The 13488-nt window shown below is 43.3% G+C and overlaps 1 protein-coding gene across 6 annotated transcripts in view; it reads left to right on the top strand.

Annotated features, from left to right (window-relative positions):
* The first annotated feature begins 342 nt into the window (after positions 1–342).
* Positions 343–13488, top strand: part of SCMH1 (Scm polycomb group protein homolog 1) — a 79259-nt gene continuing 66113 nt past the window's right edge. For 3 of the 6 annotated variants that reach the window (XR_014785134.1, XR_014785135.1, XM_084815558.1), the window contains exons 1-3: positions 361–959; positions 7332–7395; positions 11562–11647. Coding sequence is in view for 4 of the 6 variants with exons in the window: in XM_084815558.1 (XP_084671684.1) it covers positions 11623–11647 (25 nt within the window). In the remaining 2 variants the exon portion in view is untranslated. Of the gene's footprint in view, positions 960–1442; positions 1624–7331; positions 7396–11561; positions 11648–13488 lie in introns of all 6 variants that reach the window. The other 3 variants (XM_084815562.1, XM_084815560.1, XM_084815561.1) reach the window with 2 other exon arrangements.

Genomic DNA, 13488 nt, shown 5'->3' with positions numbered 1-13488 from the left:
GTTTCAAATACAAATAGGTTAGTCACTCGGGCAGGGACAGCATGACCTGAGAGACGGGCAAAGCGCAATATGTACGCTCTCACGCTCACAATATATGTGATTGTGTGTGTGTGTGTGTGCATAATCCAACCAAAAGATTTATGAGATGCCGGTCTTCACAAAAGTAACTTCTTGTTGTTGTTCAGTCGTGTCCGACTCTTCGTGACCCCACGGACCATAGTAATGCATGTACAGTGACATAACACTAGTCTCATTTCACGCGTTCTTACGAACGTGCGGGGGGGGGGGCGGGGGCGGAGCAGAGCCTGGCGCTACACCCGGCCCCGCAAGCCCAATACGTGCATTCCTTAGAACGTCTGAAAGGAGCTAGCAGGAGTCAGTACCATGCCACGGACAGCTACCAGAAAACAGGGGCGATGTGCTGCGCCCGCTAAACAGAGGCGGCTAGCCTGACTGATAACGTTGTTTGGCGGGGTGCGAGGCTGGAGAGCGTAAGGCCTGCAACCGTCGCCTGTGCGGCGTGTACGTGTGCGAGGCAGAGGCCGCGCGAAGGGAGGGAGATGCGGCCAGGCTGTCACTGTAGCCGTCGCGGCTCGTCGTGAGGGAAACTGTGAGGAGAGAGAGAGGCCGCGGAGTGATGCCGTCGCCGCCGAGGTTGTAGGAGAGGCTCCTCCTAGCCGTCGTCGTCGCCGCCGCTTCGGCGCTGCGTGAGGCCGCGGCGCTGCTCCCGCCAAACGAAGGGAGGAGGGAGGCGGCGGAGTCTGTCGGCTCTTTCCCGCTCTTCCTGACAGGCCGGGCTCCCCAGCGCGTCCTCAGGCGGCAGGGGGCGGCGCTGGGCCGGGCAGGCTGCTTCCCTCCCCCGCCCCCCCTTCACCACCTCCCTGCGCTTCGGAACATGGCGGCGGCAATAACGGTGGCGAGGCAGTGAGGGAGCCCCAGCGCTCGGCGGCCGGCCGCAGGTGAGCGGGGAAGAGAGGCGAGAGGCTCCGAAGCCCGTGGAGGGGGAACGCCGGCTAGGCCGGCCCCTGTCAGGAGGGGCAAGAGCCGGGCACGGCCTGGCTCCGAAGCCGGGGTGGGTGGGGGGCTCCTCCACCTAGCACAGGCCCAGCCCTCCAGGGGCAGCCGAGCCCATCCGAGCGGAGTGACAGCGGACCGGCCCACATCCCTCCCTCACGGCTTGATCCGCAGAGGCCGAGCCTGTCGTCGTGGGCCGCCTCCGCGACTTCCCTCGCTTCGCCTGTTTGGGATGATGTCAGACCCACGGAGCTGCTTTGGGTGGGCTTAAAAATGTGCTCTTGCGTGGTGGCTGCCCGCCCCCCTCGCTTCAGTGGGGTGCTGTAGGTGTTACAGGTATTGCCGCTCATTTTTAGCATTCCTAATAAATTAAGCCTACTCTATTCTTCTTCACCCCTCCTCCTCCTCCTCCTCCTCTTTTTGCACAGAGGCCTCCTCTAGAGCATCCTCCTGCACGTCAGCCAACATGAATGTATATGGACTTGACTGCCACATGATGGGGCCGTGGCCACCGGCTTAGATGCCTTTAACAGGGACTGTTGACAAATCCTTGGAGGAGGATATAGGCCTCTAGACCTAGCAAGGGCTGTTAACCATGGGAGCTAAATGGTACTAAGTGTATACCTTTGAATACTAAGTGCTGGAGGGGAGTTGCCTTCATGTCTTGCTGTTGGGCTTTGGTCTGGAGGCACCTGGCTGGCTGTTGTTGGAAACAGCATGTCAGACTAGGTGGCTCAGGGCTCTTCTTACATACTTATTTAAAAAGACATTTAGGCTGCCTTTTTGCTTTTCTTTTTTTAAGTTCCAAAATTATGAGAGCTTTCACTCAGGCCCTTCCTTTCTTTCTCTCCACCTGGCCCCAAACAATCACAAGCTGATAAGGAATCCTCCCTAAAACTATCTTTTGGCTCTACCAAAAAGGCTGCAGGAGACTGTCCAATGCACACTTTGGGCTACGTTTTTGTTGTTGTCGTCGTCTATACCACCCTTCATCCACAAAAGTGGGTTCCAGAGCAGTGTACAAAGATGAGATAATAGACCGGCAGTACAATAAAACTTCAGTCCAAAAAATGAGAGGGATAAAAACGACAACTCATCATCCAGCTAAAACCATACCACAGTGTTAAAAATCAATTAAAATATCTGGGTAGATAAAAACATGCTAGCCGTGCACCTAAAAGAATACAAAGTTGATGGCATGCATATATCCCTCAGGAGGGCGTTCCAGAGTCAGGGTGCCACCTCTCTCATACTTTAGTCCAGATTAACTTTATAATGTGTTTTATGTTAGGATTAGTTAGGCATTATCTCTTGCGCATTTTGATTTGCTTCACTACATCCCCATCTCTTGGTTTGAATTGGTGAAAATGACTGAGGCTGTAGCAGGGTGACATGTGGACATGGGCTAGACTATGGTATTTATTACCAGATGAACTAAAAAAGAAATTGTGTTTTATTATTGATAAAAGAACTTAAGCTGAAAGTTTTCATTCTTCATCACATCATGATGACCCTGCACATTTCTCCCTAGTGCCTGGCATCCTGATCCTAAACATACTGTGGGGTGGGGTTATATATGTTCCATTGGAAATAATGAGGGTTAATATTACGTAATGCATTTAGCATCAGGGTAGTTTACAGAACTTAGAAAATAACATACAGTGCATATTTTGAAAGTATGCAAAATATAAAATGCAAAATATTGTCTGCTCTCTAGTGTATGTATATATTGTTTGGGGCTGTCACTGTATGCATATAGTTCTTACAGTTTTTAAAATGCAGTCTACGAACCAGTATGTATTACTTTTTGGAATGTATGTCATTAAATGTTAGGAGTGTGATTTTTCTACTCAGTACATTTTAGTGTAGGTGTGTGTTACACGAAAACTATGTGAGAGTCATGTTGATAAACTACAATATATCCTTTTGGGGAACAGGTTCAAATCGAAGTAAAGTTTCTAAGCATACCTAAGTCCCAGTGAAGTAAACTACTCACTTTCCACAAATGATTTTAAGATTGAGGTGTGTTGAATTGTATTAAATGCAACCTGCAAAAAGAACTTTAGTAGTCTGCATACTACTGTTAGTTAATAAGCTTGCCTTGGGTTTTGATGCTTGTTTGAGCTTTGATGTATATTTGATCTGCCTTGATGGCTATTCACTCAGCAGTAAACTCTAGAATTTGGTCTCTTCTGTTAGAAAAGGATGCATGTGATCTCTTGACTAAAGGATTAAGATCTTAGCTAAACATATCTATCTGGGGAGACTAGAAGGGGCTAGCTATCTGATTGGGGCAATACCATGTTACTGAAATGAAGGCCATACAAATGGATAGATAATGCATTGTGTAGTTTATTAGTTCTATAAATGAAAATCTGGCTCAGTAATACCATACTGCATAGCCTAACATTTATAACTGAAATGTTAGGTTATGCAGTATGGTATTACTGAGCCAGCTTTTGATTTACAGATGTACAGTAACGAAGGAGCAACATGGTGAAAATTGTGCCAGATGTTTCTCAGGATACAGAATAGAAATATTTTCTATCTTGAAAAGTTCTGGGGCAAACTACATTACACGTGTGGAAACCAAAGCCACAATTTAAAAAACCCTCTCAAAACAGAGGGCTGCCATTTTGCATGGAGAAGGGATAACCCTTTCCCTGCTGATCATTTTGCTACTCAAAATCCCCCCCCCCCCAATTCCTTCACTCCCTCCCCAAAGATTTTTAGATGCTTCTTAACAGGGATAAGTATGCATGGTCTGAAGGCACCAGCCTTGCCAAAGCTAAGCAGGTCTTGGTCTGGCTAGTGCCTGGATGGAAAACTGCTTCAGACCCTTATGTACACTGCCTTGAGTTCCATAGGGAAGAAAGGTGAAATAATAAATAAAATATGGCACCCTGCACTTCCACTATGAAAGGAGAGAAGGAACCATTGCTCTTTCAGCCTACTGAACATAGTTAAAAAATAATAATTTTGTGATCTGCCCAGAGAGCTTTGGCTATTGGGCAGTAAAGAAATGAAAGAAATTCAATTAAATTTATGCGTACATTAGGAAAAGCATCCTGACTTAAAGGATGCCCAACAGTAGAACAGTCTGCCTGCGGGACTGCCATCCTTGGAGGTTTCAAAGAAAAGCTGTGATTTTTATTTCTGGTTAGTTTTCCTGAAAAAACTGCCCTGGGAAACCTTATCTCCTAATCCCATATATTTAGAAGCTATGCTTACTTATGGTGAAATAAAAGTAGCTTCTTATGCCTAGAGGTTTTGCTTTTAAAATATATCTTATGTCCTAGAGTTGAAACTTGGTATTAAAAAGAGGTAGCAATGCTGAAGCCTGGGTTAAATGAAACTCTGTTGAGAAATCTTTCAGTTGAGTATTAAGGTTAGGTTGAGGTGACTGATTAGATCTGTGCTTAACTCTGATTCTTTTACTATTCAAGATAAGCCTGCAAACTGGCCCGCTTGCCCAGACTTACCTAACTTCGCTATTTGTGGCTTGAAAGAAAAAGAACTAACTCTTTTCCTATTTCTGAACATTTTCTTGCCCAGTCAAGAGTCTTGTTGCAGGCAGCCTAGCAAATCACTGTTTGCAAGACTTTATGATGAGGTGAAAGTGGAAAGATCTGTTTTTGCTTTCCCCCCAACTGAAAGTGGAAGAAAATCCTTGGACATTGTCATATGAACATGGAGTGGATTGTATACTGAGTCAAACAAAACCTATAGGGTAATTTGAGGAGAATTGACGCAGGCATGAATTAAGGAGAACTACAGTAGAACTGTGAAAATTTGTTTGTGTAAGATTAATACTCCTTTGAAAGCAATGCACTGCAGATAGACCATTTGCACTGGTCTGTGCATTTCAGTGTGCATCTAATTTATCCTGGGCCTCATTCTATAGATCAGAGGAGTGGGACCTCTGACCTATGGGCTGGATTAGGCCCATGGCACCTCCCAGTCTGTCCTGTAGCCTCCCCTCTGCCCCCATGCTACAATTAGGCTTTTAAAAAGCCTCCATTGGTGCTGGTGGAGGCTTTTTCAAAGCCTAATTGCTGCATAGGGGCATTTTGTGGAGAGGTTGCTGCTAGGGAGGGAAGCGCTAACCCTCCCTGAGTGCTGTGACTCCTCTCTCAAAAAGATCACACACTGTAGTTAGACTTCTTAAAAACCTAATTGAAAGATGGGTGGGTGTGGGTGGAAAGATGGGTGGGTGGGGGCGGGGGCCTGGCTCCCATAAATTTTCTCACCTCTCCCTAATTTTTTTAACAAATAAATAATTGAAAGCAGTTTACAATTTTGTCTTTAAAAGGCCTGCAAACCAGATGAACTGCCCTCTACATTTTTGGTGCCCCCCCTCCTGAACTTTTAGGCTGACTATGAGGCTTTCAGGGACCACATGCCAGCAGCAGGGTTACCTCTCCCACTTTGGGCTGTGTCCCTGCCCACTGCTGGCATGCAGCCCCGGAAGTGCTTGTCTGGAGCCAATGTGTCCCTCAGGTTGGAAAAGGTTTCCCACCCCTGCTATAGTGAATGTTTGTTTAAGGCAGTGAATCCTGCCAGACCTATCCCCTATTGCTTTAAGCTCCAAAGGGATGGACACACACAAGTAACCCTCAGTCCCCTGGCCAATTGGGACCAGAGTACGCGTCTCTTCTGCTCTCCAGTTCCAAGGCACTGGCAATTGGAGCAGAGTGTTCTTTCTAGCAGGTGTGTGTGTGTTTGCGTGTGTGTGTGTGAAGCTGCTCCTCTGGCCAATAGATCTGACCAGGCTGGACTTCTCCTCGCCATAATGCTCTAAGAGGCAGGGTGTGATCCACTGAATAGTGGCGGAGGGCACTGGATAGAAGGCAGAGGCCTTCTACTCTGTAATCCCAAGTTTATTTATGTACACAATCCTAGATGATTTCACAAGACCAAAAATTTGTTAAATCTCTTGGCAGCAATAAGATACAAGATGGTTACACCTATCAGTCCATATGGGTGGTATGGCACCTGTACAGTACAACCGAAGGTGATGATTTCCCACCAATATGAGTGATTAAGCTAGGAGTAATTTCAGGGGAGCTTCTGAAATTCAATTCTACTTATGAATTGAATCTTTTGGAATTTCTACTTTCAGTAAATTTTGCCTTCATATTTTCTTGCAGCTGGAGACTGTGGATAGAGATAACTTTTTTCTCCCTTTCTGAACACAAGAATGTGTTGATCACCCAGAGAAACTGGCTAGCAATAGGTTCAGGATAAGCAAAAGTACTTTTTCAGACAGTGCACAATTTACTTGTGGAATATATAACCATAGAAACTACTGATGACCGTTACCATCAATTGCTTTAAAGGAGGATTAGATCATTTCATGGGGGAGAGGTGAATCTGTGGCTGTTGGCCATGATAGCTAAATGGAACCTCCAGGTCCAGAGGCTCTGAATATCAGTTGCTCAGAGGCAAGTGAGAACTATTATTTCATGTCCTGTTGGGGGTCTTCCTTGAAGCACTTGGCTAGCCAGTTTGCGGAAAAGGAGAATTGGGACTAGATTAACTAAGGTTTGATCCGGCAAAACTTTCTTTATGTTCTTCTGTTCATGAGTGCTAGAAAGTTAAATGTTCTTTGAATGAATGCTGAGAATCTAGAGACTCTGCATGTTATTGGCAGTTCATATCTATTTTAAGCCCTGTTGATTTTATTAGGAGAGTTGAGCATGTGCTGAAATTTGTGGTACTTAAAAGCTCTTAACTGTGGGCCAAATTAGATGTGGCATTTGTCACATGGTATGCAACGTTGTGGCTGATTTTTATTTTTTTTTAACAGCCGGGGGAGGCTGGGAGGGGTGGGCTGGGTCAGGACTGTGGTGTGGGGGAGGGGAGGCCTTAACCCTTTGCCCCTGCCATGGTCCTTATTAGAATTGCCCCCTCTCCATGCCTGCTAGTCACAATGGGAGGAAAGGTTTATTTAAAAAATCAGCCATACAAACCACGTGACAAATACCACAACCCAAGACATATTTGAGTGTGTTACTTTAATGCTCATTACAGTCCCTTGTGCCTTGGAAATAGTTTGCCTCTAGTCTGCTGAACCAGGGAGGAGGCACAGCATAACAAGAGAGAGGCTGGAGTGTGTTTAGGCTTGACATTTATGTCATAACTAGGCCCATAATCACTTAAACTGCCTATGCCACTTACAGCATCCATGCTGCAGTTGCCCACTCTTATCAGAAAGGGAAACTGAAACAGAATTAAAATGAGTTGTTAAAATCAATATTATTTTGATATCTTCTCTGACCATTAATCACCTTTTGTCTTTTTCTATGTATCATAAGAAGTGGGTGTGGCTTCCTCTTTCCAGATCAGCCATTTGAGATGCTGGTGAAGGCCACCTATCTGGTTAGTATATACTTATGATGACCATTGCCGAGTTGCCTGGGGCTTTGGGAGTGCCTTCAGAATTCCTTATGTTGCATCCTGCTCTGAGATCCATGGACAAAAGCCTCTTGGCAGTCCCACCATCTTTCAGGGTTGTGGCCACCACCAAATTATCTTTTTCCTCAAATTCTGGACTCAGTTACCAAATTCATTGTGACAGTTCCAGAAGATTTGCCATTTTTAAACAAGCTGTCAAGATCTTTGTCTTTAAACAAAACATTTGCAGCTAAGATGTTCTTCTAATGCCATCACTCTGTCTTTAATTGAAACTATTATAATGTTCTGGTTTTGCTGCTGTAATTTTATTGGTATTTTGTTTTTATTTAATTGTAACCTACTTTCTGAACAATTGTTGGAAAACGGCTATAAATTTGTCAAAATAAATATGGGCTCTTGGGTACTTCTGGTGTGAAGTATATATAATCCCCATGATCAGAGAGAGAATTTTTGCTCATGTCATCTTTTAGAGTTCTTTATTGTGTTACTGTTTGATAAGGGATATGGGGAAGTGATTTTATTCATCTCATAACGAGACAAAGTTTTAAAACCTATTTTAACAACATATTTATAGCAATGCAGCAGTGTATGCAGTGGGTGTAGCATATCATCTTTGGTACTCATTAGCCTTTAACTCTCCTAATTGTTTCTAAAATGCTACTGAAAATGGTCAGCAATCACAGTGCCTGTTAGACATCATCATAATCTAAATTCACACACTCTGTCTATTTGAGGTTGTCACCTTTCCTCTGCAATAGTTGGCTCTTGTGTATTCATCAAGAATGTTGGCTCCTGTTCTAGTTTGCTCTTGTGCCTGCAACAGTGAAGCAGTCCAGCAATCGCTTCATGCTGTGGTTTTTCTAGCATTACCATGCCACTGTGACCATGCAAGTATGTGTGGCTCTTCTCCCATTCAGAAATACACTAGGCTGCTCTACTGTTGGAACATCTGACACTGTGCCAGAGACTGCATGAGGTGGCCACTCTTTTGTGATAACAGGATCTAGGGAACTGTTCTAATTAATGAATTGCTGGAACTGTTTGCTGCTGTCCTGTTGACCATATTGAGAGCAGATATAGTGCAGTGTTTCCCCGAATGTGTTGTTGATGCTTTTAGTGTGTAAAAGGATGTAAATAAATGGTGAGGGGAGGAGAGGGTTAACTGGGTGGCGTTGCAAGTGCACATACTAATTGCTGGTGTAGGAAGCAAGTTTCCTTAGAACTTACTAAAGCTCATTAGTTTGTGTCTTGTCCTTGGTCTCACACTTATATTTGTTGACATTAATGACAAGGATGAAAGAGATAATCTAACAGTTTCCTCCTTCTTATACCTTATACTCGTCTTCTGCTGACAAGTCTTCCCCTTGTATCTTCCAAAATGTCTCCCCTCTCTCCAGTACCTATCTTCCCTAAGCTTGGCTTCAGCTTGCAGTACATACAGCCAGGAGACTCCCAATAGGCAGAGAACTTGTGCTCCCTAGTCACTGCCTCCTGGCATGCATGTTAGCTCAGAGCTGTCTGGGCTGCCTTCCAGAAGCTCTTTGCCCTGTTCTCCCCTTCCAGTATCCCCTGCTGTTCTGCAGTTTTAAAAGGACGCCAGTAGCCGGAAAGGAAGCTGCATGTGTATGTGTGTAGTACTCAGAAGAGCTTGCTGGGAGGCAAGTATTCCCTGTAGTATAGGGTGTTGTGGGCTATGGGACTTGGTCTCCACATACACATTCTGGTCGTCTTCTAGAAGTACAGAAGAGTGCATTCCTACACATGTCTACTCAGAAGTAAGCCCACTTGAGTTCAATGGGATTTACTCCCAGGTACATGGATTGCAGCTTAAAACCACTTTTTCATGGGAGAGTGGATTTGGCAACCAAAGGCTAAAGCCAGGAACAGTTTTTGAGAGTTAACACTTTCCATGATAGTGATATATATAGACACACACACACACACACACACGATGTTTCTCTTTCTGCTGCCTCTTGTCTAGCAGGCTTTTGAAACAATACAAACACTTGTCTACCAAGAGGCAAAAGTTAAAATGAGTGTACACTCCATCAGCAGCAAACTCTTTCAAATCATTTTTAACTGTCACTGAGAAAAAAAACCCTGTCTTTTCCAGCCACAATTAATTTTAATTTAATGCAGGGGGGCTTTATAATTTGTGTGACTATTCTGTTTTTTATGCTTGTTTTTGTAAATGTTGTTTCCCTCCGGAGTCTTTGCAGTGGAACAAATTCAAAATCTAAGGCTGTGATTCTGTGTACACATGCTTGGGAATAAGTCCTCTTGAAATCCATGGGGCATACTTCTAAATAAATAGGCATTGCTCCAGGTTGCAAATAAATGTCTCTGACAATGATAAAGTTGTGGGACATATAAATACTGTATGAAGTTCAAACTCCAAATTATTTATTTATCACTAGCTTTATTTTTGCACATTCTCATAATCATCAGGTCTGTTTGCTCCTTTGTCAGTGGACAAGAGCAAAAAACCACTTGGGACCCACCCAGTATACAAAAGCAGACATATGTTCTTGTTAATTTATTCTGTTCTCAATCTTAGAAGTACATTTAAAGTTGCTGGAATATTATAAAAAAAGGTTTGATCTTAGTGATGAAAAGAGTGGAGTTCTTGAAATAGACAGCATTTCATCATTAGGTTGACTCCTTACCTGCTTCATAGGGCTATCAGTTTATTTTTATCCTGAAATTTCACTGAAACCTGAAATTTCACTGGAAATCATGCAAATCACAACTTTGTAGCATTCATAACTTTCAAGCCTTATTGCAGGGAACTCAGCTCTAAGAAACAAGAAGACATATTACTGTAATGCATTTCCCTTTTCTAAGAAAACAAATGGTTTTTAAGTCAATTACAATATTTTTGAGGCATGGGTTATATAAAAAAACAAAAAAATAATTATCTATTTATATCTCACTCTTCTACTAAAAGTACTCAGAGCAGGGTATAACATAATCAGCAAAACTGCAAGTACAACAAACAATTTCTAAAAGCAATAACAAAATAAAACAAGCATTTAAAACAAACCAAAACACAAACATAGAAGAAAGAGAAAGAGATGTTGTACATTAAAACTAGCAACAATCATACTAGGTTTTATACATTAAAAGCCCATCAAAATAAAAGTGTGATGAAAGGCATGGAGCTTGATGAATTTCACTCAGGAACATACTCCTGAGTTCTGCCTCCACACAGAGTGCATTACAATAATCCAGTCTGGAGGTAGCTGTAGCATAGGGTTAAGTAAGGCTGCAACTGGCATATTAACGAAAGCTGATAAAAGCCATTCCTAGCAACCTATGCCATGTGAGCATTTAGGGAAAGTGGTGGATCAAGGAGTACCTCCAAGCTACATACCTGATCCTTAAAGGGCAGTGCAACCCCAGCCAGGACAGGTTGAACCACCTCACCTAGATTGCTAGTGTTCTTGTCTGATAATACCTTTGTCTTGTTAGGATTATGTTTCAGCGTGCTAGCCCCCACCCACTCCTGAACTAACTCCAGATGTCAATTTATCATTTCAGCTTCCTCCCTGTGATTGGATGCTGGGAATGAGAGGTAGAGCCATGTGTCATCTGCATACTGGTGACTTTTCAGCCCAAATCTACAAATGACCTCACCCAGTGGTTTCATGTAGATATTAAAAAGAATAGGAGACAGTATGGAACCCTGTGATACCCCACAGACCATGGGCTAGAACAGCAGTCTCCAAGCACCATGTTCTGGGTCCAACCTTCCAGATAGGAACAGAACCACAGAAAAGCAGTATCACATGTATACCCACTCTAGCCAGATAGCCCCGAAGGATACCATGATTGAAAGCTCCTGAGAGATCCAGGAGAATAAGCAGGGTAGCACTCCCTCTGTCCATCTCCCAGTGCAGGTCATCAATTATGGCCGTTTCCAGTCCAAAACCGGGCCTTAAAGCATACTGGAATGGATTCAAATAATCAGTTTCATTTATAAAACCCTGGATATGAGGGATGCAAACATGTGCAGCTGGTATTTGGCATTAAATTTGGAATGAAAGGGAACTTTCTGGTGTGGTATCTGTTTAAAATTCTTGACCCCTGCCCTTCTCCAGAACTTCATATCTATTTTTTTTCCTCTCTAGACAACTTCAGATTGGTAAACCTGAGCCAGTTCCAGGGTGACAACTTGTAACAGGCAGTATAATGCGGAAGCCAAGCCCTCAGAAAGGTAAGCTCTAGTACTCAGTCCAGGAAATGGCCCTGAGAAACCTTTAAGCTAATTGATTTATTGATATATCAAATATGCAGTGATTAGGATGAAGGGTATGGATGCTATTTTAAACAAGTAGGATTGTAGGCCACATTTAAATATTGGGTGCATAGAACATCACAACAGATTTGTGTGGAGAGGTAAAATTGATTCTTTTGTGTGAGACATGCACATATCCTACATCTAAACAACTAGCTCCCTGAGAACTGACCCATACACAGTTTAAAAAGAAGTATTACATTAAATTCTTTACAAAAGTGAGAAGTGCAAACAAAATATGCTGAATAGTTCGTTTTTCTTGAGTGGAGGATGGGGCACTTCTAAGTGAGCTGGTTGTCTACATGTAGGGCATGTATATCTACTACTCCTTCCAAGTTTGAGGAATGTCACTATAAAGACACTATCCTACACAGATTTATTTATAAGTGGTATCCATTGACCTCAAAGGAACTTTGTTTCATGTACATACAACTTGACCTACAATAGTAGCTGGTAAGCAGGAACTGGAGCTAAGCTCCTGCACTACTTGGAAGAGTGTGGGGCCCAAGCCTCTCTTGTCAGAGTTCTTTATCAGTTGGGGGAAAACTGTTGGAAGAGGAAGGGATGAGTGCACAGATTGTGTTATACTTGTGTAAGTGTTGAGCAGCTGTATGGGGGGTTGAGAGCATCCTTGGGTTTCAGCATGAAAGTTTTAGTGTGTCCTTGAAACATTTGTTTAGTTTTTAAAAAATTTCTAGGGAAGTGGCAGCTTGGAGAAACGTAAGTTTGGGGGCAGGGGGTTGCCTTCTGCTTAAGTTACTCTGTACACTGCCTTGTCCACTGATGTTGCTGTGTTGTTGATGCTGATAATACAGTTACTTGCGCTATGTTGTTTGGCGGTAGGCAGCATTTTGACTTCCATTGCTAGAGACTCTCCACTTTCTGCACATGAATAAACTTTCTGCCCATAATTGTTTTTAAAGGGGAGCCTAGCTTGCTGTTCTGTTAACAGGCAAGGCCAGCTGAAGGGAGCTCCTTTGAGCCTGTGTTGCTGCTTTGGCACCATGTGTTTATACGCCCAGCATGGTGCAAGCCGGTGCTAGGTTGGCAGATGCATCCTTCCCTTTTAATGAGGCATGAAACCAACAACCAGCCTACCTCATGGCACTTTCCTCTAGTGGCTATAATCTTTTCTCCCAGTGCAAGGCAAATTGTGATTGTGTCTGTGGCATATGCATTAAGGCAGTTTTTCTTTAAAGCTGTAGATTGCTTTCTGTTCCCCACCCCCCTCAGATTCTAAGCATTTGAAAAGTGATTTTCTGTATAGAGCAGAGGGGAGATTCCAGTAAAGAAGGCAGGATCTCTTGCCACCCTTTATTTACATCTGCCATTCAACATACACAAGTTATTGCAAGAACTGTTCGTCTCTGATTTATCGTGCTGCTTTAAATTGCCTTTGCATTTCTGGTTGCTCATCCTACAGGAGTGTTAGCCCGTTTCTAGCACTACTTGTCCTTTAATAAAGTGAAAGTAAATGGAGGAAAACAGAAACCCATGTGAGCATGCTGAGAGGCAGCTGGAGGGCTTGATAATAAAGATGCTGCTTGATTAGTCAACAGTCTGGTGGTCTCAGCTTTGATTTCATCCTTGTGTTCAGCTTCTTATTTTCTTCATGAAATCAGAATCCTCCAGCCACTATAGAGATTGTGGTTACAAACATTATACACTATGCCTCAAAACCAACACCTGTGCTTTTAGCTTGGCAGTTTCCTGTCAGTAAAGATGGCTTTCTAGAAAGACATGGAATATTTTTAAAATTT

This window comes from Heloderma suspectum, chromosome 10 (assembly GCF_057233095.1).
Source record: "Heloderma suspectum isolate Gila_16-S chromosome 10, 16-S_ref, whole genome shotgun sequence".
Taxonomy (NCBI): Eukaryota; Metazoa; Chordata; class Lepidosauria; order Squamata; family Helodermatidae; genus Heloderma; species Heloderma suspectum.
This window is presented reverse-complemented; position numbering and strand designations above follow the sequence as displayed.